Source organism: Oryx dammah, unplaced genomic scaffold (genome assembly GCF_014754425.2).
Source record: "Oryx dammah isolate SB20612 unplaced genomic scaffold, SCBI_Odam_1.1 HiC_scaffold_10, whole genome shotgun sequence".
Classification (NCBI taxonomy): Eukaryota; Metazoa; Chordata; class Mammalia; order Artiodactyla; family Bovidae; genus Oryx; species Oryx dammah.
Window position 1 is genome coordinate 79249013 of NW_024070194.1, and position 15696 is coordinate 79264708.

Here is a 15696-nt window from a genome sequence, read left to right on the forward strand (position 1 = left end):
ACATATACCACTTAAGACCAGGCAGAAGCCACCTACTTTTGAATGTTTACAGTTGTGTGTTTCTTATCTGTATCAATTATCCATCATGCATCTGGTAAAACCCAGGTTATCCTAGGAAATACGTTCAACAGAGAATTTAGCTGTGTGGCCATAACTGAAATGTCTTAGCTGAGAACATTAATTGTCTTGCAGGGATTTGCTTTGTTTCTCTGAGACTAATATAAAGATATTCTTGGGAATCATTTATGTTGAAGAATAATTTACTTTTGCATTTGTTTGGAGATTTTGGCAAATTTTGTCTCTAGATTTTCTTCATCAAAGTACAATGTAATTTGCAACTCAATATCTTACTATTTTTTTTACTTCAGATTTTATGTATTATTTTGCATGTCTTTATGTCAAAGCTTTATAGTTAGGGGTAAACTGGCCTTATCCTGAACCTTTTTCAAATCTTTCTTTCTATTGCAATGCTTCTTTTTCTACCCCTTTCATATGCAAATCATTAACTAAAGAGAGTTAATAAGGTAGAACTCTATTCTGGAGTGTATATGTATCAATTTAGCACTGGAAATGAAGTACTACTCTGCTATATGGGCACATGTTGCCTAATTAAATGCAATTCTTAAAAAAACGCAGTGACAGTCCATCCTGAGTTTCAAAGTCTGGGACGTTGCTATACAGATCAAGTCAGCAAGTCTTAAAATTTATAGCAAATTCATTTGAGGAGTTCTGAAGACTGCTCTAGCTATTGTAATCCCTTCAAAATACAACTCTACTATACTTCATTATTTTTGTATTAATTTTGCAATTTACATTTTTTTTTTTTAAATGAGAGGGCAAGTGTTGGGATTGATGTTCATTGTTTTTTTAAAAGAACTTTTCTCTTGATTTGAAAAAACTGGTTAGTGTATGTTTATTGGAAAAATTTAATACAAATAAATAATATAGAAACAAATGTCTTTACTGACTGCCATGAGGGTATACTCAGATCTCCTTCCAAGAGGGACCCTTCAGTTAGCAGACACCTCCAGCTGTGGCATCTCTATGATCTCCCATATTTACATGGAGGCCACGCCCTCTCTGGGATGCTCCCAGCCAATGACTGAGCATGATTTACTAGCTTGGGGGCAATCCTGCCCAGCATGGGGTTGCCTCACCGGGTTGTCTTTGCTCCTGGGCTGCCCATCAGTCTGGCTGAGACTTTCTCAGAGCAGCATTGCAGTATGAGATTCCTACTCAAGCCTCCACCCATACTCTCCCCTCTCAAAAGTGTCAGGCCCACATCACAGAAGACTCTCCCTGCCTATTTATGCTCGTGTCCTCTTCACCAATGTACTTCTAATTGATTCCTAGCAGTTGTTTCTCAGAGGACCCCTAAGAGTAGTTCAGTCCCTCCCAGTCCCTGCCCCAACTGCTCAGAGGTCAGTAAATAAAGATTTATATTATATATTGCAATGGTTGCGACACTTTATGCAGAATTTTTTCATGGCCATACCATATTGATGTGGTTGGCCTCTTCACTGCTGGACACTTAGGTTGTTTCCAGTTTTACAGTATTATAGGTAAGGCATGTTTGTTTTTCTTCACAGATTTGTCAGTGAATATCTGCAGCATCTAATTCTAGGAATGGAATATCTTGGTCGAAAGATGGGTGCACATCAAAATGTGTGTATATTATCAAATTACTCTCAAACGTTTGTATCAATCAACAATGCCCACATGTAGATTGAGGATTTCTGTTTTCCTGACATATTCACAGTATTGATTATTATCAGTTAAAAAAAGTTGTGCCAGTTGGCTAAAGAGTTGCATCTTATTACTGTTGTTGGGTAAAGCATAGTTTCATATGTCTACATATAAGATGATGATTTACATATTAAGGCAATTTTCCTCTCAATTTGAGATTTATTCCTAGAGTTTGTTTATGATGTTCCATGTTTTAAATAAATGTTACCTTTTTATCTTTGACATTGAAAAATTTCTCATGATTGCTGAGAGTTTTCTAATGCCGACATTAAATACAAATAAAGAGAAAATATTTCTGCCAAATCTGTTTCTTATGATAAGAATTTAGAATGGAATCAGGCAACTAAGTTCTAGGTAGAATTAAAGCATCACTGAATGACTAGACAAATAAGTCAAAGGGAAACACGTTAGTACTCCCTTCTAGATTCCACTGTAGACTATAAAGATGCTATGCTAAAATGCTGGTACTCTGATTTTCACTGCCTCTATTTTTATAATTAAATGAAAAAGTTCAAATATTTTAAGTGGTTCAATTTTCCATTTTCCAATGATTTCCCTCAGTTTATGATCTGTTAAAAATCTTCTAGTTATTTAAGGAACTCTCATAATGACTTATAAATCAAAACGGCCAGATGCTGAATTAGGATGGTCAAAATAGACAACATGGTACATGATTCTCTCATTCTATGTAGAAATTATTAGAAGAACACCAAATTTATAGGAAAGATTGGGGCTAAGGGGGAGAATCCCCAAAATGTCCCAAATATTAGCATTTAAAAAATCCAAACAAATGACTTTTGCCTTCAAAATTCTTTTACCCCAACACATATAACAGGGAGTGTAGTACCTTTTATTCAACCATGAAGACATTTCTATACATATACCAATTTCTTTGAGAGAAAGGAACAAAAAAATAAGATGAAAACTAGAGCTCTTACACTTATATATGTGCATAACACATGCAATGACCACCTGTGGATGCACAAATCATTTTTAAATGCATTTTATTCAGAGGAGGAATTGTTCTTACTGAAGAAATCTGAACTTACCTCCTTGTTCATCCAACATAACCAAAGTCCTGATACCAGCATCTTTACTCTACATTCCAATAATGGTAGCAAGGTGGAAAAAGAGTTAGAGAGAGAGAAAAGAGAGAAAGAGAAATCAGTAAGGGGACAATTAGCCCTAGAAATGGAAAATGAAGAAGGATCAAAGGAAAAAGAGGAAGGAAACACGACGAAGAATATTAGGGGCTGGGGAGGGACTCAGAGGAGTGGGTCACTTATGGACCTGATTATTCAGTGATTCTCAGATAGAAGAGGGGGTACAGCTCAGTCTCCAAGGGCTAGGACTGGGGTTGGGGTTTGACATGGGCTTTGAATACACACATATAATATCACACTGTGATTCTATATCTGGAAAATAAAAATGCCTATCGTTGTGGTAACACCAACCACAGAAAGAAGTCTTTCAAAATCTTTGAGACTAAAACTTCTCTGGCTTGATATATCAGAAAGTTTCCATCAGTGAATTGGTGAAGGGTGGTCCACTGGGAAGATGTGTGTGGATGTGGGAGGTGGGGTGAGATTTTTAAGGTTATCAAAAGAGATGACTGCATCACAAAGGTTGAGGAATACAGCTTAAAAGGAAATTCAATCTTCCATTTATTTTTCTCTATGGAGAGGTTTTCTACAAGATTTAGAAAAGGGATTGAAAGATGAGAGATAAGGGCTTTTTCTAATGAAATCTAAAATTCTGCACAACAATATAGTGTGAGAAAATAATTCATCCACAAGTTTTACTGCAGTTTTTTGGGTCAGGAGGTCTATAAAAGGCACCCACACCTCACTCCTTATGATCTCAATATGTCCAATAGCCCTGAACTATTTGGTGGAGGGAAGTGGGAGTTGGTGGTGGGTGGAAAAAGGAGCAGAGGTATTTGTATTGCTCATACTTAGGAATCATCATTTCCAGGAATTCTAACTAGTTAAGTAAAGACCTTCCATTTCACAGGGTGACTGTTGATAGGTATTAAATGGTACTGCTTACAGTTTGGATTAATTCGTTTTCCAAGGAACACTCATGGCAGCCCTGAGAATAAATTCTAAAATAACACATCTCTCATGGCTCCTTTTATTTTCTACTGGTTTACAGTAAACTAGGAGAGAGAGAGAGATGTTACTGGAGGTCAACAGAAGGTTTGGATTGTTGTTGTTGTTTGAATAGTTCTTCAATGATTCAATTCCAATAGAATTTAAACAATGAAAATTATTTCTGTGAGCTTTTATACTCACCATTTTAGAAAATGTGTGCAGTTAACTTTCCCAGACAGAAAAGTCTATTTTGCTTTAAAAAAAAATGAATGCAAGATTCTTTAAAGTGCTGTATAATTTTCACAAGGTTCACACGCCTGATTTCATATACCTCATAAAAGCCCCTTTTCCCCCTATCCCTATACAACCCCTTCCTTTTTCTCAATGGCAACCACTAGTTTGTTCTCTGTACCTGTGAGTCTGCTTCTTTTTTGTTCTAGTCACTAGTTTGTTGTGTATTTAGATTCCACATAAAAGTGATATCATACCGTATGTCTTTCTCTATATTATTTCACTTAGCATAATACCCTCCAAGTCCATCCATGTTGCTGCAAATGGCAAAATGTCATTCTTTTTTATGACGAATAGTATTCCATTATGTATATATATACCATAGCTTCTTTATCCATTTATCTGCTGATGGACACTTAGGTCATTTCCATACCTTGGCAACTGTAAATAATGCGGCTATGAACACTGGGGTGCGTGTATCTTTCTGAACTAGTGTTTGAACACATTTTGATAAACTTTAGCTGCCAATTCAGGATATAGTTTTGAGAGTAATGGCTCAGTGTGACTTCAAGTGTCATTGACAGCACAGATTCTGAAGCTAGACTCTGCCCTGGAATCCTGGTGATTTTCTTTCCTGGCTACGGGTCCTTGGGCAAGGTCTTGACTGTTCTGGGCCTCAGTTCTCTCATTTATAATATAGTGATCATAATAGTTCGTATCTTACTGAGTTGTTACTTGAATTCAATGAATTAATAGTCAGCATGTACTAGAACAGTGCCTGGCCAATACTTAGCATTACAATCGGGTTACTAAAATAAACAACTTCACAAACTGCATCTATAGCAGGATACCTGGGCAAACTAAAATATCATCATTACCAACTACCGTAAGAAGCTTCTAGATCACTGCTTCTCAAACTTTGATGTGCATGTGAATCCCCTGCATAGGAAACATCTTATTAAAATATAGATCCTGATTCAGTAGGACTGGGATAGAGCCAAAGATTTTGCACTTTGAGCAAGATCATCAATGCTGGCTGGTGCAAGGACATACAATAGCAGCAAGATTCTAGACTCCAGAAGATACTTCAAAATCTTGTTCTTCAGTGCACTATAAATGGAAATTCATCTACACACTTTAACAGGGGTTTTCCTTGTAACTCATATGGTAAAGGATCTGCCTGCAGTGCAGGAGACCTGGGTTCAATTCCTGGGTCGGGAAGATCCCTTGGAGAAGGAAATGGCAACCCACTCCAGTACTCTTGCCTGGAGAATCCCATGGACAGAGCAGCCTGGTGGACTACTTTACTTTCTGTGCCCCTTTTCTGAATATTTTAGCCATTGCGTATGAGAAGAAATTTTAAGAAGCAGATGGCTCATTCAGACATACAGATGTGATAATGCAAGTTCTGGTGAGGACAGGGTCATCTTAGGGAGCATCTTCTTTTGTGAGGACTCAACTCAAGGTCATGTATGAGATCTCTGTTCCATTCTATTGGGGACAAAGGGTGGACAACAGATGAATGATTTCAGTTTAGTCAACCCAGCTCTCAGCTGTTGACCCTTTTGGCTCTACTCATTTATTTTATATGAAGCCCTGCAAGTATAATTTCCTCTTTGTTCAATTTGGTGCTCAATATTTCATTGTTGGAATGATTCACTGAACAATCCAGATACGCCCCAATTTGGGAGAACAGAAGCAATGAGCACAGATCTGAAAGCCAGGAATACTAGATCATGTTAGCTCAGCCAGCAACTGAGATTGGGGAACAGTCACTTGACCTTTCTAGATGCTTCCCCATGTTTTCTTTAAAAAAAAAAAAAATTAATTAACTTATTTTAATTGGAGGGTAATTACAATACTGTGGTGGTTTTTGCCATGCGTCCACATGAGTCAGCCACAGGTGCACATGTGTCTCCGCATCCTGAAGCCCCCCTCCCACCTCCCTCCCCATCCCATTCCTCTGGGTTGTCCCAGAGCACGGGCTTTGAGTGCCCTGCTTCATGCAACGAACTTGCACTGGTCTAGTCAATGGCAAGCCACCCCAGTACTCTTGCCTGGAAAATCCCATGGATAGGGGAGCCTGGTAGGCTGCAGTCCACGGGGTCGCTACAAGTGGGACACGATTGAGGGACTTCCCTTTCACTTTTCATTTTCACCCACTGGAGAAGGAAATGGCAACGCACTCCAGTGTTCTTGCCTGGAGAATCCCAGGGACGGGGGAGCCTGGTGGCTGCCGTCTCTGGGGTCGCACAGAGTCGGACACGACTGAAGAGACTTAGCAGCAGAAGCAGATGCTTTCCCATGTTCGAGACAGGGACAGAGATGCTAAATAAAACTGGGAAGTTCCTAGGTTGGTTCATTCACTCATTTGTTCATTCACTAAATGGTTATTAGGCTTCTGCTCTGCCCCTGGAACTAAGGTAAGGGCTGGACAAATACATGCCTGAGAAGACAAGTATTATGTTTTAATAGCAAGGAGGGAGAGGAGGTGGTTCTATATTTGTCTTAGTTCAATTCTTGGTTCCTGTTTGAGATTCCTGGGAAACCTGTCTACCTAATAACAGGGGTAGTTGGAGATGTCAGGGACTTTTTTTTTTCATTTCTTTTTATTTACCTTTTATTTCTCTGTCTTATTTTTCCCTTGCTGATGAACTAAGACAATGTTTATAGAACATTTTAAAGTCTTTCTTTTGTCATCCTGAAATGCTTTCTCCAAAGTCCAATACACCTAGGCCAGTCCTGGTACTCTCTCAATCGCTAGAGTTCCAAAACACCCTCCCATCTGTCTACCTGAAAATAATTGTGCAGCCTGATCTTCCCCTTTGGTAGAAAGTATGGCATATTAAAGATATAGCTTTAGAATACTTACTTTCTTCTTGTGGCCAAAGTGTTTCAAAAGATAAGTTGGAATGAAAAGAAAAGATGCTAAAACACCCATCAATGTTGGGGAGCCCTCAGTAACCACCACGGCATGAAGCTGTGTGGGGCTTTAGGATCAGCCTGCCCTACAGCAGCTTGGCTTTTCCTGGTTTAGTTTCATGGCCCAAGGCATTAACATGTAGACACCGTTTCCTGCAGTTAGTATTATGACTCTCCCTCTAGAATTCACTGTCCCCTCCTTTATGCTCCTAAGGCAGGAGGAGTCTTGACTTTGGAGAACTATTTTCATAAGTTTTCCTGCACGATACCCATTTTTATCTTCCACCCCCAGAGTCAGGCATTCCACAAATACTTGTTGAAATGCATCCATCAAAACAGCCAGTTCCCAACTCTAGCCTAAGAACAAAGTGCTACGTGATTTCGTCTTTTTATGTGTATATGGTATTCAGCTTTTCTGAACTTTCTCCACTGACCTCCGTGTGACTTGACATTGTCCTTGATAGGCTCACGGTAGCTTCTATTAAAAAGTAAGCCTCCATGCTTCCACTCTGTTGTAACCTGAAGTCCATGAGGGATGGCACAAAGTCCTATATTCCACTGAAAGTGGAACTGTTTACCTTAGGGAGACTTCACAAGCTGAGTAACCTTTCCTGTCTTTAAGACTGAATTTCAATAAGCATTCAGCTCAATTCAAATTATATGGTACTGATGTACTTTGGGATCATGGGCAAGATCCTGGTACTTCAATGCTTGAATTTTCCTAATGATTTCTGTCCTTGATGAATATTTAATGCTGATTCTCTTTAAAGAGAATTTCCTTCTTGATTGAAAAGCAGAATATCATCTGACTAGCCAATGCCCTAGACATAAGAGGCATCTGACCATCAATATAAAATAACCCAGGAGGATATAAGAGCAATCAATCTAGTCTCATTATGCCTTGCTCATAACTTCCTGAGGATCGAAAGTCTAATAACCTCCTCTCTCTCATTAGAGGTAGGAAATAGCATCCATCTGCTTCATCCCCTGATCTAAGAGGCAACTTTATGCTTGGCAGAAACACTTAGGAGAAACAAAAATGTATGATTTGAGAATCCTACTTCAGTCAATAAAGCTTTTGAGATGTTTTCCTCCAGAATAAATTAGAGAATTAGAGCAGATGTTTCTTTTCCAAGACTGGCCAACACTGCCTGCAATTGAAGAAGACACACAAAAGAGAAGTGTGCACAGCCCAAAGACTCAGGTTGGGGAGGGGTGGGGGGAAAGGTGTGTTGGATACATTTCCTTATCACGTCATGTTCTAGGCAGTGTTCCAACATTGCACAGGAGGGCAAACTGGTGATAGTTTCTGTAGATCAGAAATTTGCTTCACACGTGCATACACACAAATTAAATATGAGCTTGGAGGCCACAGTTGAAGGTCATACAGATGTATCATTATATATCAAGATAATGACATCAGCTGACTTCCAAGCTCTCTTCCTTCCAGTCACCATGATAGCTCACGTGGGAATGTTACTCAGATTTATTCCTTTCACTTGTTCTCGTAACAGGTTAGGGCAACACGTTTATTCGGAAAGCCTTGCCAGAACTCTTAGATTTAGTATATCTGCTTCCTTCTTGGTCCTCAAGTACTTCCGCATGAATGGAGTTCCCAGGATGGAGCAAAGAAAACATTTCTCTTCATTAAGAGAGTGAAGGTTGCCTCCTTGTGTGCCTGCCAAGGGCCCCTGGCTGGCCTGCCTTCCTGTGGGACCAATTTTTATTACACTGCAGGCTCACACTATCATTTTTCATGACAACAGATTTCGTTTAGCAGTCCGCCCCCACCCTCCTGGGGGTCCTCCAAGTTCTTGGCTGCCACCTTCTCCTCCCCTTCCTGTGACAAGTCACATTTAGCTTTATTTCATTCTTAGCTGAGAAGCTGAAGCTGCAGAAATAAGGGGAAATGATGGCTTCTATAGTGTGAGAGATGGCTGCCCTTCCCTTTCGCCTTATAAAATTTATCTTTTCCTCATTTCATGTCATTGCAGAAGCAATTAACAGTAGCGTGAGGCCATTAGGCTCATTTAATCATTCTGCTAGAAAACCCCCAAGATCTCTGAAGATGATAACCACACATGAATTCATACGTTGATAAGCATTTTCAAAGCATAGCTAAAACAGCATCTCACTGAATAAAAAGGATTAGACTTGTTTTATTCAGTTAAGATAAATATAGCTCATCCCATTCTTTTTCCACATCATCTCTCCCAGTGGACAAGTTCAATTAATCTATTTATTCTTCCTGGTTGACTGCTGCGCTCCCAAATTGGAATAAGTAGAGTTTATTGCAAATGCCATTTTGATTCCATTATTGCTATCTGCCCTATTCTACCCATTTAAAAATAGTCAAGGATTCATTAACCATGCCTTGCAAATGAATGTTCAGTCCAGAGTCAGGAATGAAAAAAGAGCTTCTATATTTACATGACTAGACTTAATGCTTCCTTTTATTAAGGAATTTTCCTATTATTTCATGAATTTTAGTTCCTGACTCTAAATCTAACAATTTTTGAAAATATGATGCCTCTATGGAGTCATATTTTTAAAAGTCATACATGTGGCTAAAGTCAGAACAGAGAGCCAAGATTAGATGAAATTTAGAGGCATCAAAATCAGTACAAATGAGGATTTTTATGTGGACAATTCTTTTGTACATTAAAAAAATATCACTCTGATATGTTTTTAAGATTACTTGGGAGCATTTATTTACTTGGAAATACCATTTTCCTCTGCTTTCCAGATTTAGCTTGGGCTGGAGGGAGAGTGAATACTTCGATGTCTACTTGGCAGCTTAAATACAGCCTCTCCTTCCTTATGCAGCTTTCTGGTACCTATGTTCACACTGAAATCAAAGGGACGGTGGCCAAGGGAAAGACAAAGGGCCTAGGCAAAGAATACGTCAGCCAAGGGGAATGTTCATTGTAAAATATGGTCACTCCTTACCTCTTCAACCAGCTGAAGCATACGACGGGTGCTTTCCAGAGACTAAGACAAAAAAACATAAATATTATGAGTGCAGGATCCAGAGGTCGAGGAAGATCAGAAAACTTTCTTCACTTGGGAAACACATAGGGCCGTTATCACATGTTCTTTGAAGTTTGTAACAGAAACACAATTTCAATCTCTTTCCTATCAGGCTTTCTACATAATAAGATTCCTTAAAGCAATTACATTAAAGCTGATTGTCATAAAATCAGAACCATATGAAGCTGATCTTTATATCAAAGACAAAGCAATCCGGAAAAGATAATTTTGCATGTGGAGTCATGAAAAATTATCTCAAATACTCAGAGGACTAATTTTGTCCCCCTGGATGAAGAATATTGAATTTTAAAGATGTTGTTTTTCATGAATTGAGATGAATCTAACATCAAGTTTCTTATAAAGCTCCTACAAACACAATTGGAAGTTCTTATCAGTACAAATTAAGTTGTTGCCCTAGGGTGGAAAAAAAATCAAGCATGTTTGAAATGACTAGCCTACAGGAGACAGCTATAATTATCTCGGTTCTGAGATAAGAAAAAATGAATTCAGCACTGGTCCCTTGGGCATAGTATGGTCTCTTTTTTCTCAGTTCTTTTGAAATTATTAGAATTCAGCAATGAGTGTGATTTCTCAAAAGCTGTGCTTTTAAGTGACAAACTTATTTGGGACAAGAGTTTTCAGGAACATGAAGCATGTTCACTTTCTGGGAAGAACTGTCAGCAGGCTGCTTTTCGAAATAGAAGAGCTGTAAGCAGTGGTGTGCTGGTAAATGCCTAACAATAGGCTCACCAGAAAAAAAAAAAAGTGTGTTATTTTAATGATATAAAGGATGGATATAAATGATATAAAGGATGCTATATATATAATAGCATAAAACTTACCACTAATAATAAAATACATAATACTCTTTATTGCAAATTCCATATAGCCAATGGATCTTCACAAAAAGCTGAACTCTTGTGTCCACCGCTAAGCATGAAGACAACAAATGCAGCTCTGGTATGAACACTGGTTGATATTTTCATTTACATTAATGAATAAAAGCAAAGTGAAGGAAGATGTTGTTGCAATTCTATTCATTTGTCAATGATGCAAGTGGCTTCTCTGTTGAAGACAATCATAGTTTTCAAATACTGGAAGATTTGCTCAGTTGTTTGTGTGTCTGTGTGTTTTATAGTGTAATGTTCATCCTTCAAAATTTAACCTGTTATTAATATTTTTCCAATTTTTTAAGTCAAGAGGATCAACAAAACAATAGGTCAAGTCCCGATTTGTCGTGTTTGCAGATGCCATGGTCTAAATATTTTTCACTCTCTGATTTCTAAGTGCACCATGGTGTCACACTTGGGAAGGTCCAACGGTCACATACTGGAAGACTATATCCTCACACTACAGATACTGCACATGCCAAGAACTTTGAAAGCATAGATTGTAGTAAAATCATTAGGATGTGATGAGATTTAAGTATTTATTACCTTTGATTTTAATAGCATCTATTTAATTTCAGTTTATATAATTCAATTTTAATACCAGCTTGCAAAGTTCTGGACAATGTAACAACCAGCTTTCAGAAGTGAGCCATTTCCTGCACACCGCTGGCTCTAAGACATCCAGAGACATTGCTTTTCTCAGAGGATCTTGACTTCTCTAGATTTCGACAAGTTGGGAGTTTGGGCTCAGTCACTGGTCTGCATGTAAGTTTTATAACCAACCCATTCCTGTCTGCAGAGGCCTTAGCTATATAGGAAATCAGTGCTGCTTCTTCTGAAACACGAGAAGACGCTCTTTCCCCCCCTCAGCCTGACTAGAACAGGCTGCGTGGCTGCCCGTCTCTTGCTTGCTTCCCAGGGCTGGGTTCTATCACCTCATCGGCCAGCTGGTCAGCTCTCCGCTGCATCTCCTCCAGCTCGTTGCGCATGTCCGCGTCCTCAGCCATGGTAGCGGTGTGGGCTGGTGGGGCGCCTGGGTCCGGGCGTCAGGGGCGGGTTGGCCACGGAACCTGGAAAGAAGTAGGTTTGACCATATGAGTGTTTCTGTGTATACACGCTGTTGTGCCCAACTAGGGGAAGCCCTAAATGGTCCACACTCTCTGTCTCCATGCCTCAGCAATCTTCTGAGTTGGAAGCAGTGCTCAGACAGGAGGGCACAGAATTACGCTGCTTCTCCAAAAGTCACGTGAGTGCCTCGCTGCCTAGTTTACAGTGGAGCTAGATACCTGTCTACCCATGAAGCATTCTTAAAGATACACACCACCCACGTTTGGAATGGAAGAATGTGGCTCCGGGTGAGAATTCATTTAACCTCTTGCATTTGTTTATTTTTATTTTATTCTTATCAGCTTTATTGAGGCATAATTTGCATACAAAAAATCCCACATCTTTGAAGTACACAATTTGAGACATCTTGATACATACTCCAAAGGAAACCATGATCACAATTAAGAAAATAAACATATCCATCACCCCCAGAAGTTTCCTCTCAGGCCTTTTGTAATCCTACCCACCCACTGACTCCATCATACTGTACCCCGCGTTCCCCCACTCCCTCCTGGTGCTATGGCTTATCTGCCTTCTGTCACTATAAATGAGCTTGCATTTCCTAGAATTTTATACAAATGGAATGATATAGTATGGACTTTTATTTGAGCTATTCTATTGTATTCAGAAGCAAAAGACAGAAACTCTTTAGTCTCTTTCAGTTATTATCACAGATTGTCGAGAGGGCTTATGTGGAGGGGTGCATAGGAATTTTTCCAAAGAAGAATGGGTCCTTGGTGGTGAAACGTGACCTGTGCATTTTTCTGGTTATGCTCTTGAAATCCTGTGTGGTGCAAATTACAGGTAACGAGAGTGCTCCCTCCAGAGCCAATCGGCCCCTTGCTTCCCCTGCCCACCTCTTCCTCCATGTTAGTCACCAGAGTAAGTTCTTATGATATAATGTAGAGTTGTAAATGCTTTGTGTTTTAGCATAAGTCTCCATTTTAGAAATTAGGGATCTAGGAAACAGAAATTGGTAGCATTTTTTATACCAAACCACTCCTGAACCTTGAGATGAGCAGAAACAAAATTCCCGTGATCCTCTGTGGCTGGGATCAGCTCTCTAGGATAAGGTGGTGACCTTGTGGAAACACTGAGTACATCGTAGGTTGTAGCTGTGATGTCAGAAAGGCCGAGGTGGACTGTTGGCTCTGGCACTCAGCTGCTGGGTAACTCTGGGCAAATTTGTCAATGTCTCTGAGCCCCAGCTTTCTCAACTGGGCAAATAATACCAGTCTCTTTGGCTTCTGGGGAGGGGCATATATTATAGGAAGTTCTGATCAACCTCATTTGTAAGGATGTGGGAGCTTAGTAATCAGAAAGGCTTGCGCCATCAGGATAAACCTGTAGCCTTTACCAAAAGTAGAACAGCTCTAGTGTTTCTTAATTAGCTTTCATTTACTGATGGGTGGGCAGGAGGCATGTTGCATGCAGTGCTGAGCACCCATGGAAGCCTGAAACCCAGGGAACCAGCAGAGGGCCTGAGTCTCCAGTCTCCAAGCAGCACCTCTCAAAGGATTTCCATGTGGAGACAAACAAGAGCACCTTCTCCCCTGTTCTCATCTTTGTTATTTCTGCTGCCTTGGTGGAGGTAGAAAGAAACCTACTTTTCCTTTAAATAGGCCAGTTTGTTAGAAGGCAGAGGTCTGTGTGCTTTCAGATCTGTAGCATCACACACACACACACAGACACACACACGCACACATCTCATGTGTTTCCTTGGCAACCTCCTCTTAAAGTTGCTATTCTCAGCACTTGAAGAACAGCTTCAGGGACCACTAAGCTCAACTCATGGGCACCTATAGGGACCCGGTGTATGGGCAGTTGGCACAGTGGCAGCAAAACCATGTGATAGACACCTTTTTTCTTTTTCTGATCACTTTCACGATCCCCACTCCCTAGTGCTCCCAGCTCTTGTCTTGCTCTAAAGAGTGGGGGTATGTCTGTGATTGGGGGATTGGTGATGCATCTGACAGATCTCAGATGCATAGTATTTCAAAGCTGAGAGAGCAGTGTCCACTCTCCTGGTAAGAATAGGGGGAACGAAAGCACAGAATGAACCTTCAGATCTTCTGTTGGGACGTTTATTGTTGGTATTTGATAAATCGCCCCCAAACCCCCCAAACCCATGCATATTAGATTCTAAGAGGCAACACCAGAAGAAGCATAATGATACCGATTAGCGGTAATTTCAGTAGCTGAAAGAATGTTAACAGTGAAGTGGCATTTATTATCCAGGTAACACACAACACTTCACTCAGATTAGCACATAACCTCCATCTTGGGTGTTGCCCAAGCTGCTAGTGTGGCCTCAGCCAGCACAGCCTGTTTAGTAAGTGAGGAAATTAGAAGCAGGGCCTCTCAAATCTGTTCCCTGGGGCTCTGATGTAAAGTCTCTCTCCCAGTCCATTAAAGGCCCAACAGTATCTTACTAATTAGCTCAAATCACTAGTGTTTATCAAAGGATCTGGTCCCTAGTAGGTGTTCAATTTACGTTAAATGACTTGTTGAATGAACGAATGGACCATTCTGACACCCCTAGGTGGCATTTGATGCTTCCAAGATAGTGATTTTCCAGATGTGGTCCAGAGCGGTACCTCTAAAACCTCAATGGGCATCAGACTCACCACAAACCTTGTTGAAACAAATTTCTGGTTTTCACTCTCAGAGATTCTGAGTCAGTCAGACAGAGGTAGGGTCCCAGATTCTGCATTTCTAACGAGCATCCTGGAGATGCTGGTGTTGTTGGTCCACGGAATGCACTTCGAGTAGCTCTGTTCCTCAGAACACTCCCCCAGAATGTTAATAAGTGTCCCCAGGTGGGGTGGGCAAGGCCCTGTGTTGTTTAGAGCTGGAGAAACAGTGGGCTCAACCAGGGGCTTCTGGAAATCATGGTCAAATCCAGATAGCTGCCTGCTTTTATTCTGGCTGTGAGTGAAGGATGGTTTTTACATTTTAAGATGGTTAAAAAGACTTCATTTCCATACTCATTTGTTTCCCCACCCTCCATGGTCCTTTTAGGTCACTTTGACAGAGCTGAGTGGTTGCCAGAGACAACAGGGCTCTCAAAAGTGAAAATATTTACTTTCTGCTCTTCTACGGAAAACAGTTGCTAATCCCTAGGCTAAATAGTTAAACAGAAATCCTTAAAGCAGTTCTTGTCCGTGGGCACCGTATATTTGCCATATACAGATACAGGGTGTGTGTTTTTCTGTTTGTATTTGTCTGTAGAATTCCCTTTGCCTGGAGCTTCCTGTGATGGGGTTTGTGCCTCCTGGACCACATTTTAAAACAAGAAATGATGCATGGAGTAAAATATTAGTATAAAAGAGTTTTGGGACTGCAAATCAGATTAATCTGTGATTAATCTGACATGGGCGCACAGCCCTCATAAAGACTCCTAGCTTTCATGACCAGCTGCAGACCAAGGTTCCTAGCCTCAGCTGCAGATCAAGGTTCCTAGCCTCAGCTGCAGCACTGGTTTGCGTTGGAGACAGAGATGTCTTGAGGATTTGCCACTGTTGAGGTAATCAGTAGAGTGGGCTGGCTGCAGTTACCCACTGCCGTCAAATGTAGTTTGAAAAGTTCTCATTCTCCTTCTGCACGCAAGTCTATTTGAGACCCACACTGGACACAGGACAGGTGGGCTCTAGAGAAAACCCTTTCTCTGTCATGAA

The 15696-nt window shown here is 40.4% G+C and overlaps 1 protein-coding gene across 2 annotated transcripts in view; it reads right to left on the reverse strand.

Annotated features, from left to right (window-relative positions):
- The window catches only part of SNAP25 (synaptosome associated protein 25), an 87328-nt gene that overhangs the window by 21400 nt on the left and 50232 nt on the right, over positions 1 to 15696 (reverse strand). For both annotated transcript variants that reach the window (XM_040248305.1, XM_040248306.1), the window contains exons 2-4: positions 11848 to 11982; positions 9942 to 9983; positions 2796 to 2844 (exon numbers count right to left, since the gene is read on the reverse strand). In XM_040248305.1, coding sequence (XP_040104239.1) covers positions 2796 to 2844; positions 9942 to 9983; positions 11848 to 11919 — 163 coding nt within the window. In that variant the 5' untranslated portion in view covers positions 11920 to 11982. The remainder of the gene's footprint in view (positions 1 to 2795; positions 2845 to 9941; positions 9984 to 11847; positions 11983 to 15696) is intronic.